At 44.4% G+C, this 24,943-nt stretch overlaps 1 protein-coding gene across 2 annotated transcripts in view; it reads right to left on the bottom strand.

The window, feature by feature from the left end:
• Nucleotides 1–14,242: 14,242 nt before the first annotated feature.
• Nucleotides 14,243–24,943, bottom strand: part of WDR25 (WD repeat domain 25) — an 85,805-nt gene continuing 75,104 nt past the window's right edge. For both annotated transcript variants that reach the window (XM_044436186.1, XM_044436185.1), the window contains exons 5-7: nucleotides 24,613–24,783; nucleotides 16,025–16,165; nucleotides 14,243–15,630 (exon numbers count right to left, since the gene is read on the bottom strand). In XM_044436186.1, the coding sequence (XP_044292121.1) occupies nucleotides 15,409–15,630; nucleotides 16,025–16,165; nucleotides 24,613–24,783 (534 nt within the window). In that variant the 3' untranslated portion in view covers nucleotides 14,243–15,408. The remainder of the gene's footprint in view (nucleotides 15,631–16,024; nucleotides 16,166–24,612; nucleotides 24,784–24,943) is intronic.

The following is a 24,943-nucleotide window of genomic DNA, read 5'->3' as shown; positions in this document are numbered from 1 at the left end:
CATTTTTCCCTCCCTCTCATAATACCAAAAGCCATGAAGCTGATAAGTGGAAAATTCAGGACAGATCAAATACATCTTCCCTTCAAGCTTGGGTTGTAATTAAGCACGTGCTTACCCATATCTCTAAGAAGGATATTCACCAGCCATTCCAGTCCTCACAAAGGAGATTCAGACACTGGAATCAGAAACTGTGGCAGACACAGATGCTAACCCTGTCCTCACATCTATTTTGGCAATGCTATCGTGGGTCTAATAATGCCAATCACAACATCCGGGGTTCATCCAAACTCCATCTTCTAATGTGTTATCATTTGCCAGCAATAGCCTAATGGCATGAGGAAAGCCATGGTGGATCAGACCAATGGCCCATCTGGTCCAGCACTCCATCCACGTGGTGGCCAACAGCCATCCACAGGATTCCTCAAGCAGGATGGGCACAACAATTTTGCTTTTCCAGGCTCCTCAACGGCTGGTGTATTCTGGTGCAGCACCTCTGGGAATGGAGGTGGCACATGGCCAACAAGGCTAGTAGCCATTGCTAGACTTTCATTCCATGGATTTGCCTAACCCCTTTTAAAGCCAATTTGGATGGACACCGTGAAGCCCCAGTGATTTGTTAACTTGCAATTTGTCAGTAAGGTTGAGAATTTCATATTTTGACATAAGGAATGTGAATGTTTAGAAACCAATGGTAGAACATTTTGAGCTCCCAGGATACTTCACGAACGGCCACTTCTGAACAAAGGATTTTCAAATACCTGCAAAACTGCTGAAGGAACAAAGGAATTAATCAAGAGATGTAACCTCATTTCCTGTGATTTGAACAAAGGCAATGGGTTATTGCCATACTACATATGCTAATAAGCTCATCATTAAGTGAAGTCTGTGTTATCAACCAACAAAGCTTTATGAAAGGCAGCTGTCAAGGTAATTATCATTGTACTTTTTGTATTTGACAACACGGTTTATATCTCCCTGTCTCCCTCCTCAGCGTGCATCTATAGATCTGCCAATCTGAGGTTAACACCACATGGATCTGGTGAAGTGGACAGTGTCCACAGAAGGATGTGGTGGAAGATGGCTACCTAAGCTTATGCCAGAATAAATGTGGTGGCCTTCACGTTGCCACAGGACTCTTCCTTTCTTTTGGTGCAACAGACTAACTTGGTATTCTCTCTGGAAACTCTTCAAAGGGTGGATGATATTGGTAGGAAGTAACACAGTTGCTCCTAATGAGGGCTGCAAGCATTGATTAATTAATCAATGCAATTCTGGAAAACCTTCCAAATGATTTTAAACAATGGTCACTAATTAATTGGGTAAAATAGTGTACCTGGTTTCTGAGTAGCCAAACATGTACTTCTTAATCAGAATCATCGGATTTATGCATAACCAGATTTATGTACATTAAATCACTCACTAAAGCAAGTAAAACTGGAGCTCTACTCTTCACAGACAGTCCTGTGTCCAAGCCTAACCCTTTAGCATGGCGTTACACCAACCTGCCTTTTTGGCAGCTCTGCTCTCATGTACAGCCCTGCAAAACCATTTCCCCCACATTTTGGCACACAGACCACTTGGTCTGCCTTGAAGTGTGCATTGAGGGCAAAAATAATTGCTCCCTTAGCTAAGATCTCATAAGTTATTATTCCGAGCCTTCTGGATCATGCAGATTTCCACACTCACCCCTTTCCCATCAATATGTTCCAGCACTTGATAATGGAGATGGCATTCAGCCTTAGCGCACTAAGGCATTTGAGTCAAACCATTTGTTATGTTGTCCTGCGCCAAATCGTGTTCAAGGAACATCACTGGGAGAGAAAGCTTTTAGCAATACAAACACCAAGATCGCCATTATCTCCTTTCATGAACACCACCCTTGGATAGATGCAAGGGGAAGAACATCACGGAACAATACTCTTCTTGAGAATAGCTTCTGCATCTGTTTAAATTATGTAAGGCTTTGCTGTTGGCACTTGAAAATAGTCCCAAAAACGAGCAGCAAAAATGAATGGCAGGACAAGTTGTTACATGAGGAGAAACTGTATAATTCAAAGACTGAGCAGATTTGCACAACTCACAATGGTGCTCTTTGTGTTATTTCACCTACAACAAGTTTTGAATAAGTAGCGCCCTTCTGGCGTTGCGTTGTGCAACCCTCATATAACCTCCATCTTGTTTGCAGGGATGTTTTATTTATTTTGTTTATTTATTAAAACATTTCTATGCCGCCCCATTCGCCAAAGCCTCGGGGCAGCTCACAACATAAGATTAAAATACAAGAAATAACAATATAAATGAGGGTTATTTAACCCTCATTTAACTCCCAGTGGCCTGAGTCAGAGAGCAAGGCACCCCCCATCCCCGATCAAGAGTTGCCTATTCAAAATGGCTGCCGGCATGTACCGTGGCTTGCTGGGTGTTGAATAACCACCTCACTGTTTCTAAGTCACTGCATTCTGCAACAATGGTGTGGGCAGCCTTCCAACTTGGTCCCCTCCAAATGTTTTAGATTACAGCTCCCAGCATTCCTGATCGCTAGCCATGACGGCTGCAGCTGATGGGATTTGAAGTCCAAAAGATTTAGAAGGCATCGGGTTGCTGTGAAACGCAATGAATCAACCTGAAACGTACATCACAAAAGAGCACCAGCCCCTCTTATGCTCAAATCTTCATACGGTGATGATATGCATTAATGGTGGCTCTTTACACACCTGGTTGCACAGGAAAAAGAGATCCATCCAGTCATGCTGTGTACATTAGGTCTGTACAGCTTGGTGTTTTCTTGCTAGGGCTTCTCAATATGTGGGTATCGAATGAGGACATTCGTCTTGATGGTGAGATTCAGAGGGCTGAGCTGGACCTCCAGTCCCTGACACCAGGGCACAGTTACCACTCCAGCCATCAGCCTTTGAAGACCTACTACAATGACTCACATCCCAACGTGTATACAGCTCCCACTGGAAAATGTTGTTTTATGGATCCAATAAGGTGATAACAAAGCTACCTTGTGTTGCTTGATCTTGTGTGAATCAGCAAGTTTGGAAAGCAGCCAAGTGTGAATTCAGTGTAGGGGCATTCAGATCCCCCTCCCCCAAAAACCTGGGTTCTCTCTTGATGGAGCTGCCGAGGGGCAAATTTTGGAAAGACATCTTCTCCGCTCCATGTATGTGCTACTTGGCACTGTTGCCATTGCCTCTGCCTCCTCTGCCCACTGCTGCCTCCATCTCCTCCCACAGGCATGTTCCCATGTCTGTCAGTCTTCCTCTTGGCCAGCCCAGCTCCCACCTCCCTTTGGTGCCGCATCTCCCAAGCCTCTGTGCTAGTCGCAGCTCTTCAGAGACCCAGCTAGGCTCAAATGCCTGGCTCAAGGGGTCTTTCCTCAGAGCCAGGCACTGTGGGAAGGGGATTTGCAGAGCAGAAGCAGCAGGGCTGGAGGGGAAGTGGAGGGGGTGCCACGCAGGATGGGTGGACAGCACACAGTGGTGGCAGGCTTTCTTGGAGCCAGCCCTGGCAAGAAGGGAGGGTGGTGGTGGAGGGCCCGGTCTCCACTCCTTGCAGCATGCCACCTGAGACAGGCACCTCACCCTGCTTCATGGGAAGGCTGGTCCAAGCGCCACAAATAGCACCAATAATTAAAAACTCACGCCCTTGCTTAGGTGCCAAGTTAGCCAATCTGTTTGTTTTCATGCATGTTTGTCCTTGACAAAAGTCTGTTTTCATTAGAGGCAACCCAAAAGCACTCATTATCTTGAAAGGCCTTGAGTCTGGGGGAAGGGAAGGGAAGTTGTAATACTGCTGCGATGGTGTCATTAACACCTGCTGTTTCGATAAACAAAGCACACGACGCTTGGCTGTGTAGGCACGGCAGACAGAAACAGGTGTTCCCAGAGGCATGCCAGAACCTGAAGCACATCAGAGAATTCCAAAATGCATTCATTTTGTGACAAAATCAACATGGATGAAGTATCCTAAAATCATCCACTTGACTATTTGAACCCCAGATCAGGTTCTGAAAAGACAGCTGAGCATCATGCTGAACAGAAAGAACTTCGGGTTGATTAGAGCAATACCACAATGGAACCAATGACCTGGGGAGGCCAGGAACTCTCCCACACTGGAGGCATTCAAGAAGCAGCTGGACAGCCATCTGTTAGGAGTGCTTTAACCTGGAGCCCTGCACTGAGCACGATTGGATGGATCCCACAGCCTTGGTAGCCCTTTCCAATTCTACTATTCTCTTTGATTGCCAGAAAAGACTTCATTCATTCATTCATTCATTCATTCAATATACTTATACTACCTATAGCAATTCCTTATAGTATAGCAATTCCTATACTACCCAATATTACCTTTTGGACTTTATTGAACTGCTGTTCTAGTAATTCTAGTAATTCTTCACATTCATACATTTTAATGCTCATGGAGGACGGGGGGCTGTTCAAGTTCTTGGATTCCTCCATCCGATTGTGTGAGCCATGGCTGTTTAGAGGCAGACAGGCATGATGGCTCTTGATGCAACCACCAGCCCCTTCACAGGCATGCCCTGATCCATACCAGCCCTTCTCCTCATGCTCATGTTAACCAAGCGGTCAGTCATTTGGGTAAATGTGCATCCACAATGGGCACGGAAATGATCTTGGAATACTGAGCACACAGCATCTTGTGCACATGGTGGACCGGTACACGACAGGAGCATAACCTTTGTAAGAGCAAGACCAGTGGGTTGGGAAATCCTCTAATTTAAGGAGCATTTCCTACAAGAAAAGGGTCCATGATGGATAACTGTTGTTGCTTGAACCTAACAGTCTACCTGGAGATGAGGATTGGAGGGCATTTCACACCGGTTGGACAATTTTAGGTTAGCTTTTGAGCTGTTTGGTGATTTGACTATGTGGGATATACCTGGAGATTCTTCATGTACTCACTAACACCAAAGGACAATGCCTACCAGTTGGACCACAGTCTTATTGTCCTCACAATAGATAATTCCAGTGTGAGGTGCAAGCCACAGCAATTGTAACCTCTACCACTGCTATGCCTCCAGCTCCGCTTCTCATATAGTTGGCCATTTTGGCTGTCTAGATTGAGAGTGGCAGGGGGACAGGGAAGGAGACAGAGCCTTCTTTCGGCATCAGGGCAACTGCACAGCCCCAGCCTGCTCCCCTCTCTGCCTCTCTGCCCTTTTCAAGGCCCAGTTGCAACTTCAGGGCTGAGAAAGTTAGTGTGTGTCTTTCTGTGTTGGTTGCAAGGCTGAGGTGGAGACTCAGCTGTCAGAATCCGAGCCCCAAGTGCTCAGACTCTGCAAAATCCTATGGTCTCCCAGGTGATACTGGAGACAATAGGATTGTACTGTGAGGTAGAAGATTCACCGGTGATGAACTTAAGGGTATCTGTTGCTACCAAATCACACACTGCCATCAGGACCCTTTTTTCTCATATGTGCCCTGTGCAGTCTTCTGGAACTTTTATTTATTACATATTAAAATATGTCCAATAATAAAGTTTTCCAGGCAGTGTACAAATTAAAGATAAATAAAAAGTAGCAATAAAAGCAATGAAACAGATCTCATAAAAACTAGATGATGCTTGCAAAAATAGATGAATGCCATCTTGGCTAAGCCGCTCAATAACAGCCATGCATCCAAGTATGTAATCACATACAGGAAGATGCGCAGGCCAGCCTGTAGGCATTCTTCCGTAACCTACATCCCAGATTGTTTGGTTCCATCACCAGAAAGGAGGAACGGAGGAAGGATAGATGGACAGGAGGAAGGATGAAAGGAAGGACAGAAGTTCTCAATGCATGGAGATCATGAAGGAGAACTTCCATTGGTGAAGGTTATGGTTCCCACCTAAGGAGAAGAGAGGACACATTGGAGAAGACTCTGATGCTGGGAAGGATTGAAGGCAAAAGGAGAAGGGGACAGCAGAGGATGGGATGCTTGGATGCCATTGAAGCAGTGAACATGAATGTAAGCGAGCTCTGGGAGACAGTGGAGGACAGGAGGGCTTGGTGTGCTTTGGTCCATGAGGTCATGGAGAGCTGGACATGACTTCACAACTGAACAACAACGGTCCCCAAAAGTTCGACAACTGGGACATAATCTGGGCATAATATGCCTCTGTAGAAGAATTTTATGGGCTATGTGCTCCTGGGCCCAATTTAAGGTATTACCCTATTTCTGGTATTTACTTTGAAACCCTAAAACCTCCTCCCATGGCCACCTGCCCATACTTTGCCATCCTCTGCTGAGGCTTCCCTTCAGGTGCCTCCTTCTCTAGACATACATGACACACCAACGAAGGAAAGGCTTCTTCAGCTGTGGCCCCCTGGCTGTGGAACGTCTTTGCTAAAGAGGCTAGGCTAGCGCCTGCGTCGCTCTCCCCTTGGTGCCATCCCACACATCCTTCTTCACGCAGGCATTTTCTTTGATTTGAATCTTTGTAATGGGTAAGAATTTCATTTGTCATGTCATTGTTGCTCAGCTTAATGGGAAGGATCCAGCACTGCCGTCTTACTACCAGTATTGACATTATGTGAACATAAGCCAGTGCTTGTGCAATACAACTAGTGCAGCGGAAAAAACAGCAGTCTTAATTCTCTCTATACACACACGCACACATGTGCTCGCGCTCTCTCTCTCTCTCTCTCTCTCTCTCTCTCTCTCTCTCTCTCTCTCTCTCTCTTCAGTGGCTTGTTGTCACTCCCCCCCATTGTGTTTTTCCTCATGGCCCATTTCCCCACCAACGTTGTGCTTTGGTTTTTCTTTCAGTGCCTGCTGAAGCCATCTTTATTTCTACCAGCCTTCATTGCCCTTGCTTTCTTGATACTGTTTTTAAGTATGTTTTTTTCTAGTTTATTGTTTACTGCTCTGGAATCTGTTTAGACATGGAGTGAGAAATAAACTTTGTACAAGAAATTAGCATTAGTGTTCAGACAGCTTTGGATATCACCCTTTCATCACCTGGAAATCCTGACATGATCACAGCCAGGGCATAAAGGAGGCAAGTGTTTGGGCCCAGTGGCTCGTCTGACATTTTCAAAAGACGTCCTGGACACCACTGCAATTAGTGGAGGGGCAGGGAGGAAAACTGTGGGACTGCCCTCCTTTTCTGAGATCTCGCTTTTCTCCCCTCCCCTCCACACCTACTTCTTGCCCCTTTCTCTGCATTTTCCTTCTCTTGCCCCCGTCCCAGCTGTTTTTTGACAGGAGACTTCGGTCACCACACCTATTCAGGTCAATGGTGTGCCATGCATTAGTAGGAAAACAATCCATAACGAACAGGCCTTCAGCTACAGCATCCAAATGGAATCTCCATGTGCAAACACTTGGCACCATGCAGTACTAGATGCCCGGGGACTGGCTTGGTAAAGACTACCATGCTCTCTTTGTGCCCTGCCTGCCTGTGAGCTGCCTGGCATGGGAAATGGCACTGGACTAGAATCCACTGAGGAGTGCAGAGCTATGGTCCCAGGGGCAAAATCTGGACCTCCTAAGATACCAACCTGACCGTTTGGGGTTCCCAAACCACCATACCCTTCCCAATACTCCATTCCCTTTCTCCCAGCCATAGATCAGGTGGTAGCTTCTCATTTGCTCACGCAGTACTCCCTCATTTCTAAAAGGAGGAAATAGCCCCTTTGAAGCTTCGCTACTAGCAATAAGAACATTACTATAAAATAGGCAGGTGTTGCTGCCTCCAAGGGGTGCCTTTGCCCCGGCCCCACCCACCAGTGGAGTATGGCCCTCGAGTGCATCTCCAGCATTGCATTCGGCCCTCAAGTTGAAAGAGACTCAACAGACAGACTGTGGGTTGATCCATAACGGGAGTACTTACAATCTGCATTTCAGACTAGCATAAGTGAAACATCTTGAGAAGATTCCAATGCTTATATCATTTCAGCCCCAGACATTAGATATAAATGGTGTTTCAGTGCTGAGTGTCATCAACAATATACCATTCAAATATTCACTATTGTGTAGTGTAAGAGCACTAATAATTATTTTCAAGGACACTGTACCGCAGCAGTACGAAGAAAAGGAAAGGAAGAAACTCTGCTATTGAAAGAAGGTCAAAATGTGAATTCCACTGAGTATCTGAATTCCAAGAGGTATCCAAGTATTGCTTCATAAATTAGCATAAATGATGACACTTACCAGGCTGCATTGCCTTCTAGTAGCAGCTGCCAAAATGCTTTGCAAACATGAGTGACTGAAATCCCTCATGTGAACATGGAGCGAATGGGATGGAGTCACAGGGAAGTGTGGATGTTTTCGTCAAAATGGAAGACCAGCTCATCCTCAATGGCTCTTCATCCTCACAGAAGCAACATGGTGGAAGAAAACTGCCAGTTGGCTGTACAAGCAACACACACACACACACTCCTCAAGGATTGAACAGGCAACCAAGCCCAGGTGCTACTTCACCCCAGCACTAAACAGCTTTCTCCCACTTAAAATATTTTGGCTTATATCAGAGTTTAGTAAACTATTATAAAACAAGATTAGGAAACTTTTTCAAGCCAGTGAGCATATTATTCTTGAGCACCACCACAAAATAGGGGTGCAATAGGGGTGCAATGGGGTGCAATGGGAGGGGTGGCTAGGCACAAAGGGCAAATAACTGAGTACATGGCATGGTCTCCTAAGAATGTTGCTAAGCACCACAAATATTCTGGAAGCATTCATGGGAAACAAGGAAGGAGCCCTATACAGTGGTACCTTGGCTCACGAACGCCTCAGTTCACAACCAAATTGGGTCACAAACAAAAATTTCATAAAAATTTTGACTCAGGTGGTCAACTCCGCATTGGGTGGCGACCATGACTGCGGCCATCTCCCCCCCCCCCGCCCGAGCGGGGAGATGGCCACAATCATGCTGGGGGCGGGGGGGCAGGAGATGGCCAAGATCATGCCTGTCTTTCCTGCACAAGCACGCGCGTGATTACGCCCGTCTTTCTTGCACGAGCGCAACCACCATCTTGGCCATCTCTCCCCCCCGCAGCACACTGGGATGACAGATGCATGCAGGGGTGACTGGTGCGATCACGGTCATGCTGGTGCGGGGGGGAGGCGGGGAGATGGCCACGATCTTTGTTGTTCTTTGTCACTTTGCTTCACATTTTTCTGATTAAACAAAATAGTTACAGAACAGACTAACCTTATTTACATTGAACCTTATGGGGAAATTTAACTTGGCTCACGACCAACTTGGTTCACAACCAGAGTCCCGGAATGGATTAAGTTCATGAGCCAAGGTACCACTGTAATTGAGAATTCTCTCTTGACCCCACATTCTTCAATTACAACATAAACCTGTTTCACAGAAGCCAAACTCCAGCCTCCATTTCCCTGCCACACACACACACACTGTATGATGGATACATGCCGTTGTGCATGGATGTCCCTCCCTTTTCTGCCCTGCAATCATACAGAAGACCAAACTCACTCTTTTCAGGAACCCTCCAGGATCCCTGCAAATTCCTCCAGAACCTGCTCTTTCTCAGACACACACAACCCCATCCTTTCAGGCATACAAAGACACAACCCACACCAACCCCCCCCCCCACTGCTTCCAGCCGAGTTCCAAGGCTCTCCTTACCCTGTCCATGGGAGTTAACTTGTGGCCATCCCAAACCCTGCACCAGCTGGGTTACCCCCACCCTCCTCAGCCTGCCTTGCCAGAACTCTCCCCCCACCCACACCACCCAAAGTTACCGCACAGCTTCCCAGAGAGACAGGAGTCCCTCTATTTTCATTGCCTCTTCTGGGTGGCCGGATGTGTCATTCTTCATGTTTCAAGAATGTCCATGAGCTCCATGTGTATTTCTCACAGGCGTTTGTGGAAGATAAGGATGGCAGGAGCTGGAGATCCGAATTCTGCCTTGAAGCAATCCCAGATGCCCACTGATCAACCTATTTATTTGTTTGAAACAGAGAGCAAGACACATTGACATTTGTTCAGGGCGCTGCATTGGTGCCTTCACTTCTTATAAACTTTTGCCAACTTTGCCCAGCATTATTTAAACCGCAACGAATTTAAATAACATTTAAATAATTCACCAGATGTTTTGCAGAGTCACTCTCTTTTTTCTTGATTTGTTATCCCTTGTTATTGTCTGTGTTTATTATCTGTTTTTAGCTGTTTAAAACTTTTTTTCTTATTTTATGACATTTTCGTTGTACTTTTATCTTCTGTTTTTAAGGACTGTGTATACTGCCCAGAGAGCTTTGACAAGATTGGTATATAAATTAACGAATGAACGAACAAACCTGGCCCTGGGGAACACTGAGCAACATAATTGCTCAGTTATTTCCTTTCATAAATTACAGCCATTTTAGTACTGTAAGAATTGGTTTAATATTTCAGCCTTTTAGATATTTGCCTCCATATTCCTCTGCCTCAGCATAGGATGCCCACGATCTTCCAAATACAGGGCCTCACTGACCTCCCCACCAGATTGCAGCCTTAGCTGATTAATCCAAACTGGGCATGAGCTACCTCCAGTCTATTGGCCGGCCATATATCATAGGATCCTACGTAGAACAGTAGGGCTGGAAAGGGCCAGAAGGCCATTGGGTCCAGTCCCCTGCAATGGAAGGACCGGGCTGCCCATCTCATTCAGAGGACTGCTTTCTGAACGCCTCCCATGAGGGAGAGCCCACAGCTTCCCCAGGTAACAGGTCCCATTGCAGGACTGCTCCGACAGTGAGGAAATTCTTCCTGGTCTCTGGTCTAAATCTGGTTTCTTTTAACTTAGGTCTGGAAGGAAAGAGAAGAGATCCTGTCCTTCCTCTTTGTGACAGCCTTTCAGGTACCTGTAGAGGGCTAAGATATGACCCCTCAGTCTTCTTGAGGCTGAACACGACCAGTTCTCTCAATCTTCCCTCATAGGGTTTTGCCTGCAGTCCCTGAATTATCCTTACTGCCCTCCTCTGCAACCCTTCTAGCTTTTCTGCATCTTTTTAAAACTCAGGTGCCCAGAACTGGACACAGCACTCCAGGTGAGGTCTGACTAGTGCTGAGTATAGGGGACTATATGACCAGTGTTCTCTTCATCCAGGCTAAAAGCTTCTTACCCAGGCCATGGCAGGCACTACAGAAATTCAGTGGTCAGTCACCACTTTTTAGCACAGTTGCACAAGTGTTGGTTTATGCTAGTGCCGCATCATGAGTGTCAGTGCTGAGACACCACTGGATGCTATCCAGAGGCAAGCGAAGACCAACGACTGAGATGAAAAATCCTCAGTAGCTCCTTCTTCCTGCCTTCTAGTTCCCCTACGTTCCGCTGGGAGAGGTAAGCAGCAGGTTCTGTCTCGGTCTCCAGGCCTACACAAAATGCTCAGCGGCAGGCAATCTCTAACATGAGCCTTTCAAATGAAGACTGTATCAACATCATCACTCTGTTAACCTGCAGGTGGGCTGAAATGACTACTTGGGAACTTCAAGCACATTTTCAACCTCCAAAACCCTAAAATACAAGAAGAGCCAAATTAATCTGAAGCCTGCCAGCAGATATTTGCCACAGCAGAGTCCATGAGACAAATCTGAAAGGAAGAAAAACTGGAAGAGATGATCAAACATGACTTCTGTGCAATAAAATGTTCAGAGCAACAGATTCCTTTCTATCTAAAATGGTCTCTCCTGCTTCAGCCAACTGAACCAAAAGTTGATAGAAGGAACAACCACTCAAATTGGGAGGCCATGTTGGACAGGCATCTTCAAGGGCAACTCATTCTGGGCCTAGGCACGGATGGAACAGCCAGGATAGAGTTGGCACTCTGTGGGAACAGATGGAATCCTATGGGAGCCAGTGGGACATGGTTGGACTGGAGACCCAGGAGGTCCAGGTTCTATTCCTTGCTCAGCCATGGGGCTCACTGGGTGACTTTGGGCCAGTCACCGAACCTCGTAACTGCTTTGCGTTCCTTGCAAAAGGAAGAAAGGTGGGTATAAATTTAATGTGGTAATGATGATTCTGATGGTGGTAATGATGGACCATTGCATCACCTATGCTTTGTTGAGCTGGTTGCTGCAATACCCAACCTCTGAACTTCTGCAGCAGTGGCAATACTGCACAACAAAGAAAAGTCACCAGAGTGGCAGAGAGATTAAAGTTGTTGTTGTTGTTGTTGTTAGTTGCAAAGTTGTGTCCGACCCATCACGACCCCATGGACAACACTCCTCCAGGCCTTCCTGTCCTCCACCATCCCCCGAAGTCCACTCAAGCTCACACCAACTGTTTCAATGACTCCATCCAGCCACCTCATTCTCTGCCGCCCCCTTCTTCTTTTGCCATCTATTGTTCCCAGCATTAGACTCTTCTCCAGGGACTCCTTCCTTCTCATTAGGTGGCCAAAGTATTTGAGTTTCATCTTCAGCATCTGGCCTTCTAAAGAGCAGTCAGGGTTGAACTCCTCTAGGACTGACCAGTTTGATCGCCTTGCTGTCCAAGGGACTTGCAGGAGTCTCCGTCAGCTTAAAGTAGATTAAAGTAGCTGGTTGCAAATCTCTGATTCAAGGCCCATGGCATCCTGTGGCCACTCTCCTTTCCTCAGCGTAACAAACAAGCCGATCCACTCACTTCTAAGGACACTCACTCACATAGTCATGGGAGTGTTTGAACTAAACGTCAGAACTCAGCATCTTAGCAGCTGCTCTTTGCAAAGTCAAGCATTCTTTGGTGTGATGGAAACCAACCCTTGGAGCTGTTTGGTACAAATATAAATGATCAGGTAATGGTGTAATGAACACATCTGGGATCCCAATTTACAAAACTTTCATGTATCCATGACATGCAAATAAGTCAAACACATTTAGTGTGCCAGAACTCTGGTTTCAAGATGTTGTGATTATCGGATAGATCCACAAAGACAGCAACATTCCATTGTTTCAAAATTGCTTGAGATGTTATAAGCGGAGTACCATTACCAACAGGAATGAAGTGCTGCTGCTTGGTCAAGGGCAAGTAAATCAGCTGAGCTGGTGCAGGAAAGGAAACGTCTCAAAGATCAGCCATCATTACATATGAAGCATGATTTACCGTTCGGTACCTTCCTGGATATAATCTGTTACATAAATCAGACCATCTTTACAAGGTCAGATAATTTATTTTTAAGTGTTGTGTCCAATGCTTGCACAGCTGATTTTTCTCTTCCTCTGCAGCCCCCTCTACTTCCTGAAAACCTACTCAAGACAGTTGAAGGCCCTCCTTAGCAGTAGGGGCTGCATTGTATGGGGCAGCAATCAGAGAGGAGAATCGCTCAAAATCAGGTGGGGAAATCTTGCAAGGAAATTTGTGTACCTTTAAATTAAGTGTAAGTTGAGAGAGAAATCCATTTTATTTATAAGCCTGAATGGTGTAATATATAACATTATGCAACATATAAATCACATAGAATGAGTATTCTCATTACAACTGGGAGGTGTGTATGCATGACTGTTTCCTCCTGTAGTTCCATGTGGTATTCCATCCCCTATACCCTGAGAGCCAGTGTGGTGCTGTGGTTAAGTGCATGGGACTGGGACTCAGGCAACCTGGGTTCTAGATCCCGCTCAGCCAGGGAGCCAGCTGGGTGACTTCAGGCCAGTCAGACTCTCAGCCCAACCTCTCTTGCAGGGTTGTTGTTGCAGGGAGAATGAGAATGAGAATGGAGAAGAACACAGGAGAAGGAGAATGATGTGAGCTGCTCTGAGTTTCTTTGTAAGGAAAAAGGTGGGATGATGATGATGATGATGATGATGATGATGATGATGATATCCTCCCCTGTACTGCTACTAAGCTCCTCATCTACTCAGTGCCCCTTTTCCTGGGGATGAAGGAAGCAAAGCTATAGTATTGTTAGCCACAACAGGAATGGAGAAGGAACAAGGAGGGAGATGCAGGGCCTGCATCTCCAGTATACATCTAAAGTTAGAAGCACTGAGCTGCATCTGGCCAAGAACCCAGAACCTGTAATGATGGTTGATTTACCTGGGCACAGTTGATGCTGTATTCACGGCAGGAAGACTCTGCATGTACAAACCTGCTCTGAGATTTTGGAAACTGGTAAACTATCTGAAATGCAGCAGAATCACAACCTGAACCTCAGGAGCGTAAAAACGACCAATGGTCTTTCTGGTCCAGCAGTCTGTTCATGTGGTAGCAAGGCAGCTGCCCACAGGATGGTACAAGAGTTTTGCTGTCCAATCATCTCAGCAACTTGCATTGCAGCTTTCATATAAACCCTTTGGCTGATTGTTGTGCTAAACAAAAAATTATTATAATGTTGCAAATGTACAAAGTCAAACAAAAATAAATTCTTACACAGATCTAAGCTCTTTACACCCCTGTGCTAGTGGAACAGCTTGTCTCCACCTGCCCCTGCAGAGCCCTCTACACCTCCAAAACTGCTCCAGGGTGCTGGGTGAGACTCTGCAACAGATCTCAGGGATACGGAAGGGAAGGAGACACAGGGGAGAAGACAAGATGAGGATGTCCTCTTGCAGTGGCAGAAGTCCCTTATCAATTAATCTGAGTCTCAGTAATTACTTCTAGAAGTAGGTCTTCCACATTCCTTGGCACCAAAGCCATATCAAGGGATAGGAAATCAGGGATGCTTGGACTTGCCTGGATTCTCTGAACTCCACTTCAAAACTCAGTTTGTCTCACTTCCATCTTGTTTGTGGCCTGTTCTCTTCATCTGCATAGAAAAGTACACATTTCTAAAGGGAAAGGATGCACTACCCGGTACATTTCTCAAAGTGCTTTCCCCCAATTGACTAAAGCACAGAAATGCATACATTTGTTTAAAATGTCCATGTTCTGATGTTCATTTTGTTGGAAAAAATATGCATGTTTCTTATGAGAATGCCAATGAAGAAAAGTGTGAGTTTTTCTGGGAAAACACGTTCACATTTGTGAATGAGGCAAGTTCTGCTGATTAGTAAACTGTCCTAGTCATTTGATTTTGTCTAGTTGGATGATCTGAGAATTAATCAGAGCAACTTGACTGTACAGACTTGGGTTTGCAAGCTAATTCACTGACAGTGTGAGAACCTAGGCCATCTTTCCCTAATTTCCTATGAGAGAAATGGAGTAAGATACATATTTTGGGGACGTGTATAAGGAAGACACAGATCTTTGAGCATCAGCAAGCCCCAGTGGAGAACAGTCACGAATCCAGTAGAGAACAATGTGGGGGGGGGGGGGAATCCAGGTGAGTTAGGCACCTGTTTGCTGAGACCAGGAAGTCATGCTCTCTCTCCTTACACATATATACTCTCAGAGTTTGCTTGAAACTGAACCTCAGAGCACAGGACGTTAAAACGTCAAACACAAAAGGAAAAAAATACAGACACGAAGTTAGAAAGAGAGTGGGCTGACCACACCCTATGTAGGAATAACGTTCTTCAAAAATGTTGTTACTGCCAGATCTTGATTACTCCATCCCAGTCACAGGTAGCAAGGACTGATGGAAGGACTGGATGAAATGTTGCGCTCACACAGGCCTGACTATGCGCAGACAAGGTGTGAATGATGCGAGCGGTACGATAGTTATAGAAAAAGACTTTTCCATCCGAACTCCCGGTAACAAGAAGCATTCCATCAGGGGAAAATTCACAGCCAACTGCAAATCCTTCAACCTGCAAGAGTAAAAAAATTAAGAGTGTTTCAATAAATCAAGATGCTAATTAAGGAAATGCAATATGATCTATAACCTCCTGAAATTTCATAGTGCAATAAACATGTCAATTTTTACCATAATGGCCTAATTGCTTCCCCAGGTGTTTATTATAACAGCCCCATTAAGGACTTTACATTGTTAGCAGCACTCAGTGCATACGTGACAAGGCTATTAGGAACTAATAACACTTTCAGTTATTTTCAGCTCTACCCACAATTCAGTTTAATTTTGAATTAACTAAAATACAGAGAACAGGGTTGAAGTCTATTAATTTTTATTTGTGCAATAAATCCACAGCACAAGCAGACACGCTTAAAAGGGGCAGGATTCGTCAGGGGCCCGGATGAGACTACCTTGTGCCCTTCGTATCTCTTCCTTTTGTTGATTCTGTACGGTCTCAGGCTAGAGAACAAGGCCATGTAGTTGCCATTGGTCTGGGCGACGAAGACAGACTCCTTAGGATGAGGTGCAAGAATGGGACACGTATAACGCTCCTGCAGAGAGATTTTAGGAAGAATCAAACACAGAGAAAGGCTTCCCATGCTTTTCTGCAACTTTCCTAAGTGAATACTAGAAAGCAGCACTGTAGGTAAGAGTTGTCTAACTCTGTCCAGAAGTGCTGAACAACGCCTACCATCCCAAGGCAGCATGGCCAAGCCCAAGCCTAAGCATGGTGTAGCTGTAACAAAACCACCCCTCTGTTTTCCCCACCTTCTCAGTGCCTCTTCTCCAATCCTATGTTCAACCTTGGCAGGCTGGGGACTTTTTCTTTTGCACACTGTAAAATGGCATGTGCATTGATGACATCACAGAAAATAGAACTAACCTGAAATTTATCCAAAGTACACTCCCAGGCAACATTCTTAGAAACTGATTCCTGCTCCCATTTGAACTGTGGCCAAATCCCCCCCCCCCCACCTGCTCCTTTCTGGAAAATATTTGGTGAGATCACCAGTAAGCACAAACGGCACAGTTCCATCCATGGATAATGAGGGTGAATTTCGCAGAACAGAAATATTTCTTTTCCAGACCTGCTCCAAGCAGCACACACACAAATACAGAAATATTTCATGATTCCCATTTTCTAGCCATGAAAAGGGTAGATAATTTCAGAAGGCCCTGACATATTTACTCAGCCATAAAAGTAAACAAACAAAACAAAAATCATGATAATAGTTTTAAATATATCTATATATAGATATATCTGCAATACATTAATTTAGGAGTTGCTACAAAAAAGCATACAGCAGTCCCACATCTGTCAGAACAATTAAAATAATTTCTATAGCATGCTTTAACAGCAACAAAACTGTGCGACTCTCTCCTCCTGCTTTGCTGCACAATTACACTGGAATGCATTTGATGCTCACTGATGCTCATGTTGCTTCGGGGGGATGGAGTCCCATGTGTTGCCAGCTATTCCTTTTTAATGATAAAAGCAGCAAATGCTTGTGGAAGGATTGGGAAGCGCTTGTTTAAAAAGCTGTGCTCTTGCAAAATGGACTTCAAACACCCCGTTCAACACACAAAGAGCCCGACTTCATTTCCTTTGGACTGCTCCTTCAAGACAGAACATAGCATCCTCTTTTGTGTTGTTTCCCACTACTCTGCAGGCCTCTTTGTAGGCACAGGATACAGATCTTTCCAGGTGCTGATCAGACAGAAGTTATTCTACATTTACAAAAGAAGAGTGGGGAGTAAGGGAACCCATAAGAAATCCTCATTATGAGTTTTCTTATGCTCAACATACACTTGCACAGGTGAATGCAAGGAAATTCACCTCAAGTGGTGCAGAGAGAAGCAGGGAAAATGATCCATGACTTTGCACAGATCATTAATGGTACAAGGGATAGCAAAGGGAAGCAGCCAACTGAATAGGCAACTAATAATAAACCAGGAGAACAGTCAGCCAGCCACATTAGTGACACTATTGTACCCTCAGTTCATGGTCCACTGGCAAAGTCAGAGAGCAAAACCTGCAGTAAGTCTTGTTCACATATTACTGACGAGATATATATGACTGCTGCCAACCCCAGCACTACCATCTTAGATCATTATTAATATGAAGAGATCTGGTTTTGCATGGGCTGTAATAGCCCTAAGTTGGATACCGTGAAGTCCTCAAGCAAAGTTACACAGTGGTTAGAGCTGGACACATTAACCTGATTCACGTGACACGACATGACATAACATGACAACCGTGGTGAGAGCCATCACCCTCGTTCATTTCAGAATGGCTTGTCATGTTCTCTGAACCGAGCACAATGGTTGAAGTAGGGTTGTTTATCGCGCAGAAGACCCACGGTTTGCTGGCTGTTCAAGGTAAATTGATGTGTAAACCTGGCAGCGTGGGTTATGCGTGCCTTGTTTTCAAGGGCTACAAAGATGCCCTTTGCAGGTGATGGAATGCAAAGGTGATGAAACACGCAGCCTCTCCTAACAGTGCCTCTGCTTCATCTGACGTGACCACATCTATCCCCTTGTAAGCCAAGGCACTATGGTCATGAGTGACTTTGTGATTGACTTCGCTCTGGATAAGCACGCCAGGGTTCCAATTTGGGTCTATGGTAATTCGGGAGAGGGGTTTTTAACCCTATTTGTTGTCATGTGCTGTCAAGTCATCCCTGACTTATGGCAACCCCAGGACTGCCCTCCAACATGTCCTCTTCATGACAACCTTGCTCAGCGCCTGTAACCACGATGTTGTGGCTCTCTTTCTGGAGCCAAGCCATCTCTTATCTGGTCTTCCTTTCCTTTTTCTGCCTTCAGCTTTCCCTAGCATGAGTGCCTTCTCTAGTGAGGCCTGCCTTCTCATGATGTGCCCAAAGTACGGCCGCCTCAGTGCTGTTATTTGTGCTTCTAGGGAAAGCTTCGGCTTGATTTGATCCAGGACCCACTTCGTCTTTCTGTTCGAAAAGGGTATTCATAATGTTCTCCTCTGGAACCATGTTTATAGGCAGTTATAGGTGGCCTATAAATACATGTATGTATGTATGAATGAATGAATGAATGGATAAATAAATATGTTTCAAGCTCATCAATTTTCTTCCTGTCAGTTTTCTTCACTATCCTATTTTCATACCCATACACAATGGTCAGGAATAAAATAGTGTGGATGATCTTGCCCTTGGTGTCCAGTGAAACATCCTTGCATTTGATTATCTTTTCTAGTTCCTTCACTGCTGCTCTTCCAGGTCTCAGTCTTCCTCTAATTTCTTCACTACACCTTCATTTTAATTGATGACTGATGCATAAAGTCTTGCACAATTTCAATTCCTTCACTGTTAATTGTAAAGTTCTGCAATTCTTCTGCTGTTGTGGTTCTTGTTTTCTTAATATTCAGTTACATTCCTGCTTTTCCACTTTCTTCTTTCACTTTCATCAGGAGGTATATCAATTCATTTTAACCCCATAGGAAGGTTAAAAGGTGGCCGGGGGGGAGGGGGGAGTCTCAACATCTTTCTTTTAAAAAAAATCCCCACCTAAGGATGAGATTTCAACCTGAGAATAGGAATGGGGGAAAGCTTAAATCCTCCCCTCCAAAGCTGCCAGAATCTTGAATTGGGGCCATGCGTGCTTATCAGGATTGAGCCACTCGACATACATTCGTAGCTGTACTAGGAAGAGCAAGCAGCTGTAAGGAGCAACCAGTGGCGTTTTTAAGTAGTAAACAAACAGAATCCGTAAAACCAACAGTCAACTCAGCTTAAAAAAGTGAGGTAAGTACCTCCTCTCTGGTCCAAAAATTAATACCATCAACTTTTTTGTGCTGCACTGGAGATATAGATGACATGAATATGTCAGAGCAGGTTCTCTGCAAGGCCATAAAGAAGATGGGAGAATCTCATGACAGCACGAGTATAGATGGATTGTGCTGCAAAGGCCTTTGGGATGCATTCTGGGAGCAACTGTGAGGATGAAGGGGGAAACCAATCATGGCAAGCCAGAGAGATCATCTGTCGGCAGCAGCATGGCAAAGTGAGCAATTTCCCAGTCTATCAGGGTTTGTTTTCAGCATGATTTATCATGACAGGCAAACTCGTCCATTATCTTCACCCCAGCTTAGTGAAGCACAGCCTGAGGCACCCGCAGGCACAGACCTTGCCACGTGCACTCCGGTTGCCCCTTAAGGGAGGTGTCCTGGATGGGCTCTAGCAGAAGGATGATCAGGAGGTTATTAAAGTTCAACAGGTAAGTACAGTGAACTTTCTTAGCATCTAGAAGAGAGGATATTTTCTTGGAACCAGGCCAGGATCTTACGTATAGCTTCAGCTTCTACTAGCTAGAAACAGCACCTGAGATCATTCTCTTGAAGTTGCCTTACCCAATATTATTATTTAGATAAGGGCTGCTTTTGCTATGAGCAATGAAATCATTTGCTTTACTGAAGCAGCTTCACCCCACCCCTTTGTCTCTGAGAAGTGGGGTTTAGTGACAATTTCTGAAACAGAGGAAAAGAGACCTTATAAAATCAGAATAGCTTGCTAGCTTGGGGTTTGCCACTCAGCTTGGGGCAAGGAGCACACTAGTGCCCAAGCAACCACTGCCCTGGAGTAACATCCATCATATTAAGAGAAGCTGTGTGACCAAAGGGTGTGTGCAAATTTATCTTTGCCTGATCATTTATCATCTGCATCCACTTTCCATATTGTACTCAATAAACACAATGTTTTTGTCTCTTCCTGTTGTTGTTGTTGTCGCGAAGTCATGTCCAACCCATCGTGACCCAATGGACAACATTCCTCCAGGCCTTCCTGTCCTCCACCATCACCCGGAGTCCATCTAAGCTCACACCGACTGCTTCAGTGACTCCATCTAGCCACCTCATCCTCTGTTGTCCCCTTCTTCTTTTGCCATCAATTGTTCCCAGCATTAGGCTCTTCTCCAGGGAGTCCTTCCTTCTCATTAGGTGGCCGAAGTATTTGAGTGTCATCTTCAGTACCTGGCCTTTTAAAGAGCAGTCAGGGTTGATCTCCTCTAGGACTGACCGGTTTGATCCAAGGGACTCACAGGAGTCTCCTCCAGCATCACAATTCAAAGGCATCAATTCTTCGGCGCTCAGCCTTCCTTATGGTCCAGCTTTCACAGCCATACATTGCAATTGGGAAAACCATAGCCTTGACTGTATGCGCTTTTGTCGGCAGGGTGATGTCTCTGCTTTTTAGTAAGCTATGGCAAATCTATGTCTAGATTTGCCATAGCTTTCCTCCCCAGGAGCAAGCGTCTTTTAATTTCTTGGCTGCAGTTCCCGTTTGCGGTGCTCTTGGAACCCAGGAAAATAAAATCTGTCACTACCTCCATTTCTTTCCCATCTATTTGCCAGGAAGTGTCTCTTCCTAATTAACATCAAAACTAAAGTGAGTGATCTTGGATGAACTAAGCCCCTGGAATAATAGAGGAGGGTTCTGTCCTTTATGAGTTTCTGAGGAGGACTGTCCCACCGCAGGGAGGAGGAGACAACTCTTCAATTCTCTCCCTCCCAGCTTTGCAGTGTATCAGCTGCACATCTGGGGATGAAGCAAATCTGCCACCTGGTGACTGAAGACAGCACAGCAGCCTTCAAGCACAGAGCCATTAAATGCAATTAAAATTAACTGATGCCTTTAGAAAAGCAAATCAGTCCAAGGGCTTCTTTAATAATCATGCCAAGTTTCAGGTGTTCAAAATTCATTGTCCTGAAATTGCAGTGCTCATACACAAATGGCTTATTTTTATTTTTCACATGATCAGGAATCCACATCTTTCAAACAGTCGGGTGTTCAAGAGTGAATGACCACAAGAATTTAGCTATGCCTGTTTTCATGCTTATATAAAGTGAGATATAAAGATGGGCAACAGGAAACAGGCACTTTCTTCCCTGTTGTGCCCATGCCATCGGTCGTATATAAATGGACTGTTATTATAAAAATAACTGTACCTCCTTCAAAACAAGTTTCATCTCAATTCTTCTGCTAGAAATCTAAGCTACAGATGATTCAGAAGTAAGGATAGACAAATTACTATCTTGCCAGAGATTACTTTTTCTACAGCTGGCTTCTTTGTGAGGGTCACTTCTAGTTCCTAACACTAACTGCCAAAAAGCATTGTGCAGCTATTTTGGCTTTTTTATTCAATGCACTTTCTGCAATAAAAACATGAAAGTATTTGGGAAAACACGGGAGGATTACAATAGAAAGATCACGTCATCTGAATTCCCTATCACATTCTGCCAATGACACATGGTAATGGCACAGTAAAAGCCTCATGTTAAGGACTCCAAGTCATCCATTAAGGAAGAAGAAAGGTCTCAGTAGCAAGAAAATGTCCACTGTTTTAGACACACAGAGAAAGAGAAAAAAGCAGAACTTGTTTTGGTTCAGTAAATGGTGTTTATTCCTGCTGAAAGTGAAAAATCAACTTTTCAGTGTTCTAGTCTCCCAGCTGAAAGATTAGAAATGGAAATTTATGAAACTGAAGGCAATTTTTTGTAATTGTTTACACACACACACATATTATCACCCTAAATTCCATGCTTGCTCTAGAGAGAGCAGTGAACTGCCCCATTCAGTAGTACTTTTCTTCTCTCCCAAGGAAATCATTTTGTATATAAGCTGCTGAATATATAAAAATTGAGCACTCGGCAGTTTCTTATTCACTGAAGTGCGCTGCTTTTGAAGTGCAAATGACTAGCCTACTATCACAATTTATGCACAGAATTCTGCATCTGCAAATCTGGACAAAGGCAATCATGGAAGCTGGGGAGAGGAAAGTCCTATTCAATCAGCCACTCCATCTCTTGGTCAGAACAGAATTGCTCTTCTCAGAGATAAATGGAAATAGACTGACCTTACTCTCTATATTTTCAAAAGAGACTAAATTCACACTGAGTTTCTGCAGAAGTTCAGCCATGTTTGAAACTGACATCCTTACCTAACAAACACCTTAAAAAAAAACCAGACAAAAGGAAAACGTCATGCTGCACATAACAGTAGGGCATCATCAAAATCGGCTTCTTCACACTTCAGGAAGGTGCAAGAAACTCCAGCAGGGAGGTAGGTAACAACACACTCATGCCAAAACCATGAGTCTAAAAGCTTAGATTCGTTTCATATTTTATCTTACAGAAACGAGTCTTGCACACCTTGCCCCATGTCGCACAGGGCACCAAGCAGTACACACATGCAGCCAGCTGAAACCCAAACACTGATTAGCTGATTACTGTTATGAAATATGATTCTCTTTGCTTACAGAGTGGGATAGGGAAAGTTATGCGAAACTAGTGCCCTGTTGTTTGGAAGCACAGGGACTATGGCCGGGGTTCTGAAGGTAAATTAAAGCTACATCTGAGGCCAGTTCCAAGCATATTCAAACACTTGAAATGGTCTGTGATTGCAATAGATTAGTTGACTGAAACACACGCAGCCCATTTGCACTAGCCATCCTCCCTGTTTCTGTAGCCCCAGGTCCCACGGGACTTTTCTGTGCCTTGGGAGGGGCACACTAGCTTGCTGCTGTGCCACACTGTGCGTAGAGCCCAGGCAGCAAGGGCAAACTATGTGCCACTCTTAATATAGTAGGCATGTGGAGGGCAGCTTTTGATGCCTTGTACCAGCTCAGACAATTTATTTATTTAATTTATTTAAAACATTTATATGCTGTCCTTTACGACAACATCTCAGGAAGGCTTACAACATTAAAAGCGATTACCAATCAAAACAGTCTATAAACAATAACAATAAATAAGAATGATAGATAATTAGTAAAAATACAGAGAGATAAAATTAGATAAAAGAAGCAGCTGTTCTTTAACCTTTTAAAATGAATGGTTCTTAAAATAGCATTCGAAACAATGGCATGGTTCACATGATCACTGCAGCTCACTACGGCTTGGTTAAGCCTCAGTGGGTTGTGTTGTGCACTGGGAGTTTTTTCTTTTAAGACTGCAGCTTGTGGTGCCATCCAAACTCAGGCAACAGAGGCTGTGCAAAGCTTAATCAACCCTTCCATAACCCACGACAGGCTGAAGCTATGTGAGCATCATTTAACCTTTACATAAGCTTTCACAGCTTCTTTGACCATGTGAACTGGCTGGGGTGGCCTGAGACCTTTTGCTGCCTGGACCTCCTTGAACGAAGCCAACTAGACTGGAAGAAGGTTCTGTCTTTTATGCTGATGTTATGACAACAGTGCCTCAGAGCGCCTGGATGCAGCAGGCTAGCTAAGGAGGCACAGGGCAGCCTGCAAGTCACTTTTTAGCAAAGCACTCTCAGTATGGCATTACTTATCAATTTAGTAAAAATTCAAAGAAAATGGGTTGCAAAACCAAAAAAGTTATAAAAAGAAAATCGAAATAGAGAGCAAATAGAATCTCCAACATTAACTGCTTAAGTAATTATAAAAGTTAACTTGCCACCAAAAAGGAAGTGGGGTTTTGTCACATGAGACTGCACACAGTTCCTCAACCAATCTGATTCCAAAGGATAAAGACCTTAGAGGACAAAATTCATACGCAGGTAGTTTGATATGGGATTAAAGATCAACAGCTTTAAGAAATCTTCCATTTCCTAGCAGCATGGTGATCCTGAACTCAAGATATCACAGCTATTGATTCAAGCACAATAACACCTTAAAGTTAAGTAATTGTATTATATGTACTTGAATCCCACTGAATTTAACAGGACCTACTTCCAGGTAAACATGCAGAGGATCAGGATGTAATGCTGCACTGCTCTTTCTACAGAGACCAAACTGGCATGGGAAGCAACAGAGTCTTGACTGAATAATAATGCAAAGCACCATGTTCTGTGCCATGTAGCCAGTTTAACATGAAATTCTTTCAGCTATTTCTGGAGAAAATTGCTGTGAGTGTTAACTGTTGTTGTTGCTGCTGCTGCTGTTGTTTTTGGCAGAAAGTCAATCCAGACATCTTAAAAAGAAATCAAATAGTAAATAAGCATCTCACATGAAAAATCTGATTGGAGATCTTTGCAGCTGTGTGGAAGTCCCATGCAATGATGGTACGGTCAGCTGAATCTTGGCTTACTGCATCGGTGCTGCTAAGGAATTCTTGTCCTTCAGGGAGGAACATGATATCCAAAGTTTGCTGTATGGCAGCTTTGTAGACTTTTATTACCTATAATACAAAAACAGCATAAACCCATCAATGTTCCTCAAAAGTATTGCCTTTCCTTCTAGAACTAGACTACTCTAACACAAAATAGTAGTGGCAAACACAGAGAAATGGAGGAAGAAAGAAAGACCATTGTGAACTGTGAACTGGTGCAAACCGCCCA

Source organism: Varanus komodoensis, unplaced genomic scaffold (assembly GCF_004798865.1).
Source record: "Varanus komodoensis strain SLA01 unplaced genomic scaffold, ASM479886v1 scaffold3, whole genome shotgun sequence".
Classification (NCBI taxonomy): Eukaryota; Metazoa; Chordata; class Lepidosauria; order Squamata; family Varanidae; genus Varanus; species Varanus komodoensis.
Note: the sequence above shows the minus strand (reverse complement) of the source record. Positions and strands in the feature narration are given on the sequence as shown.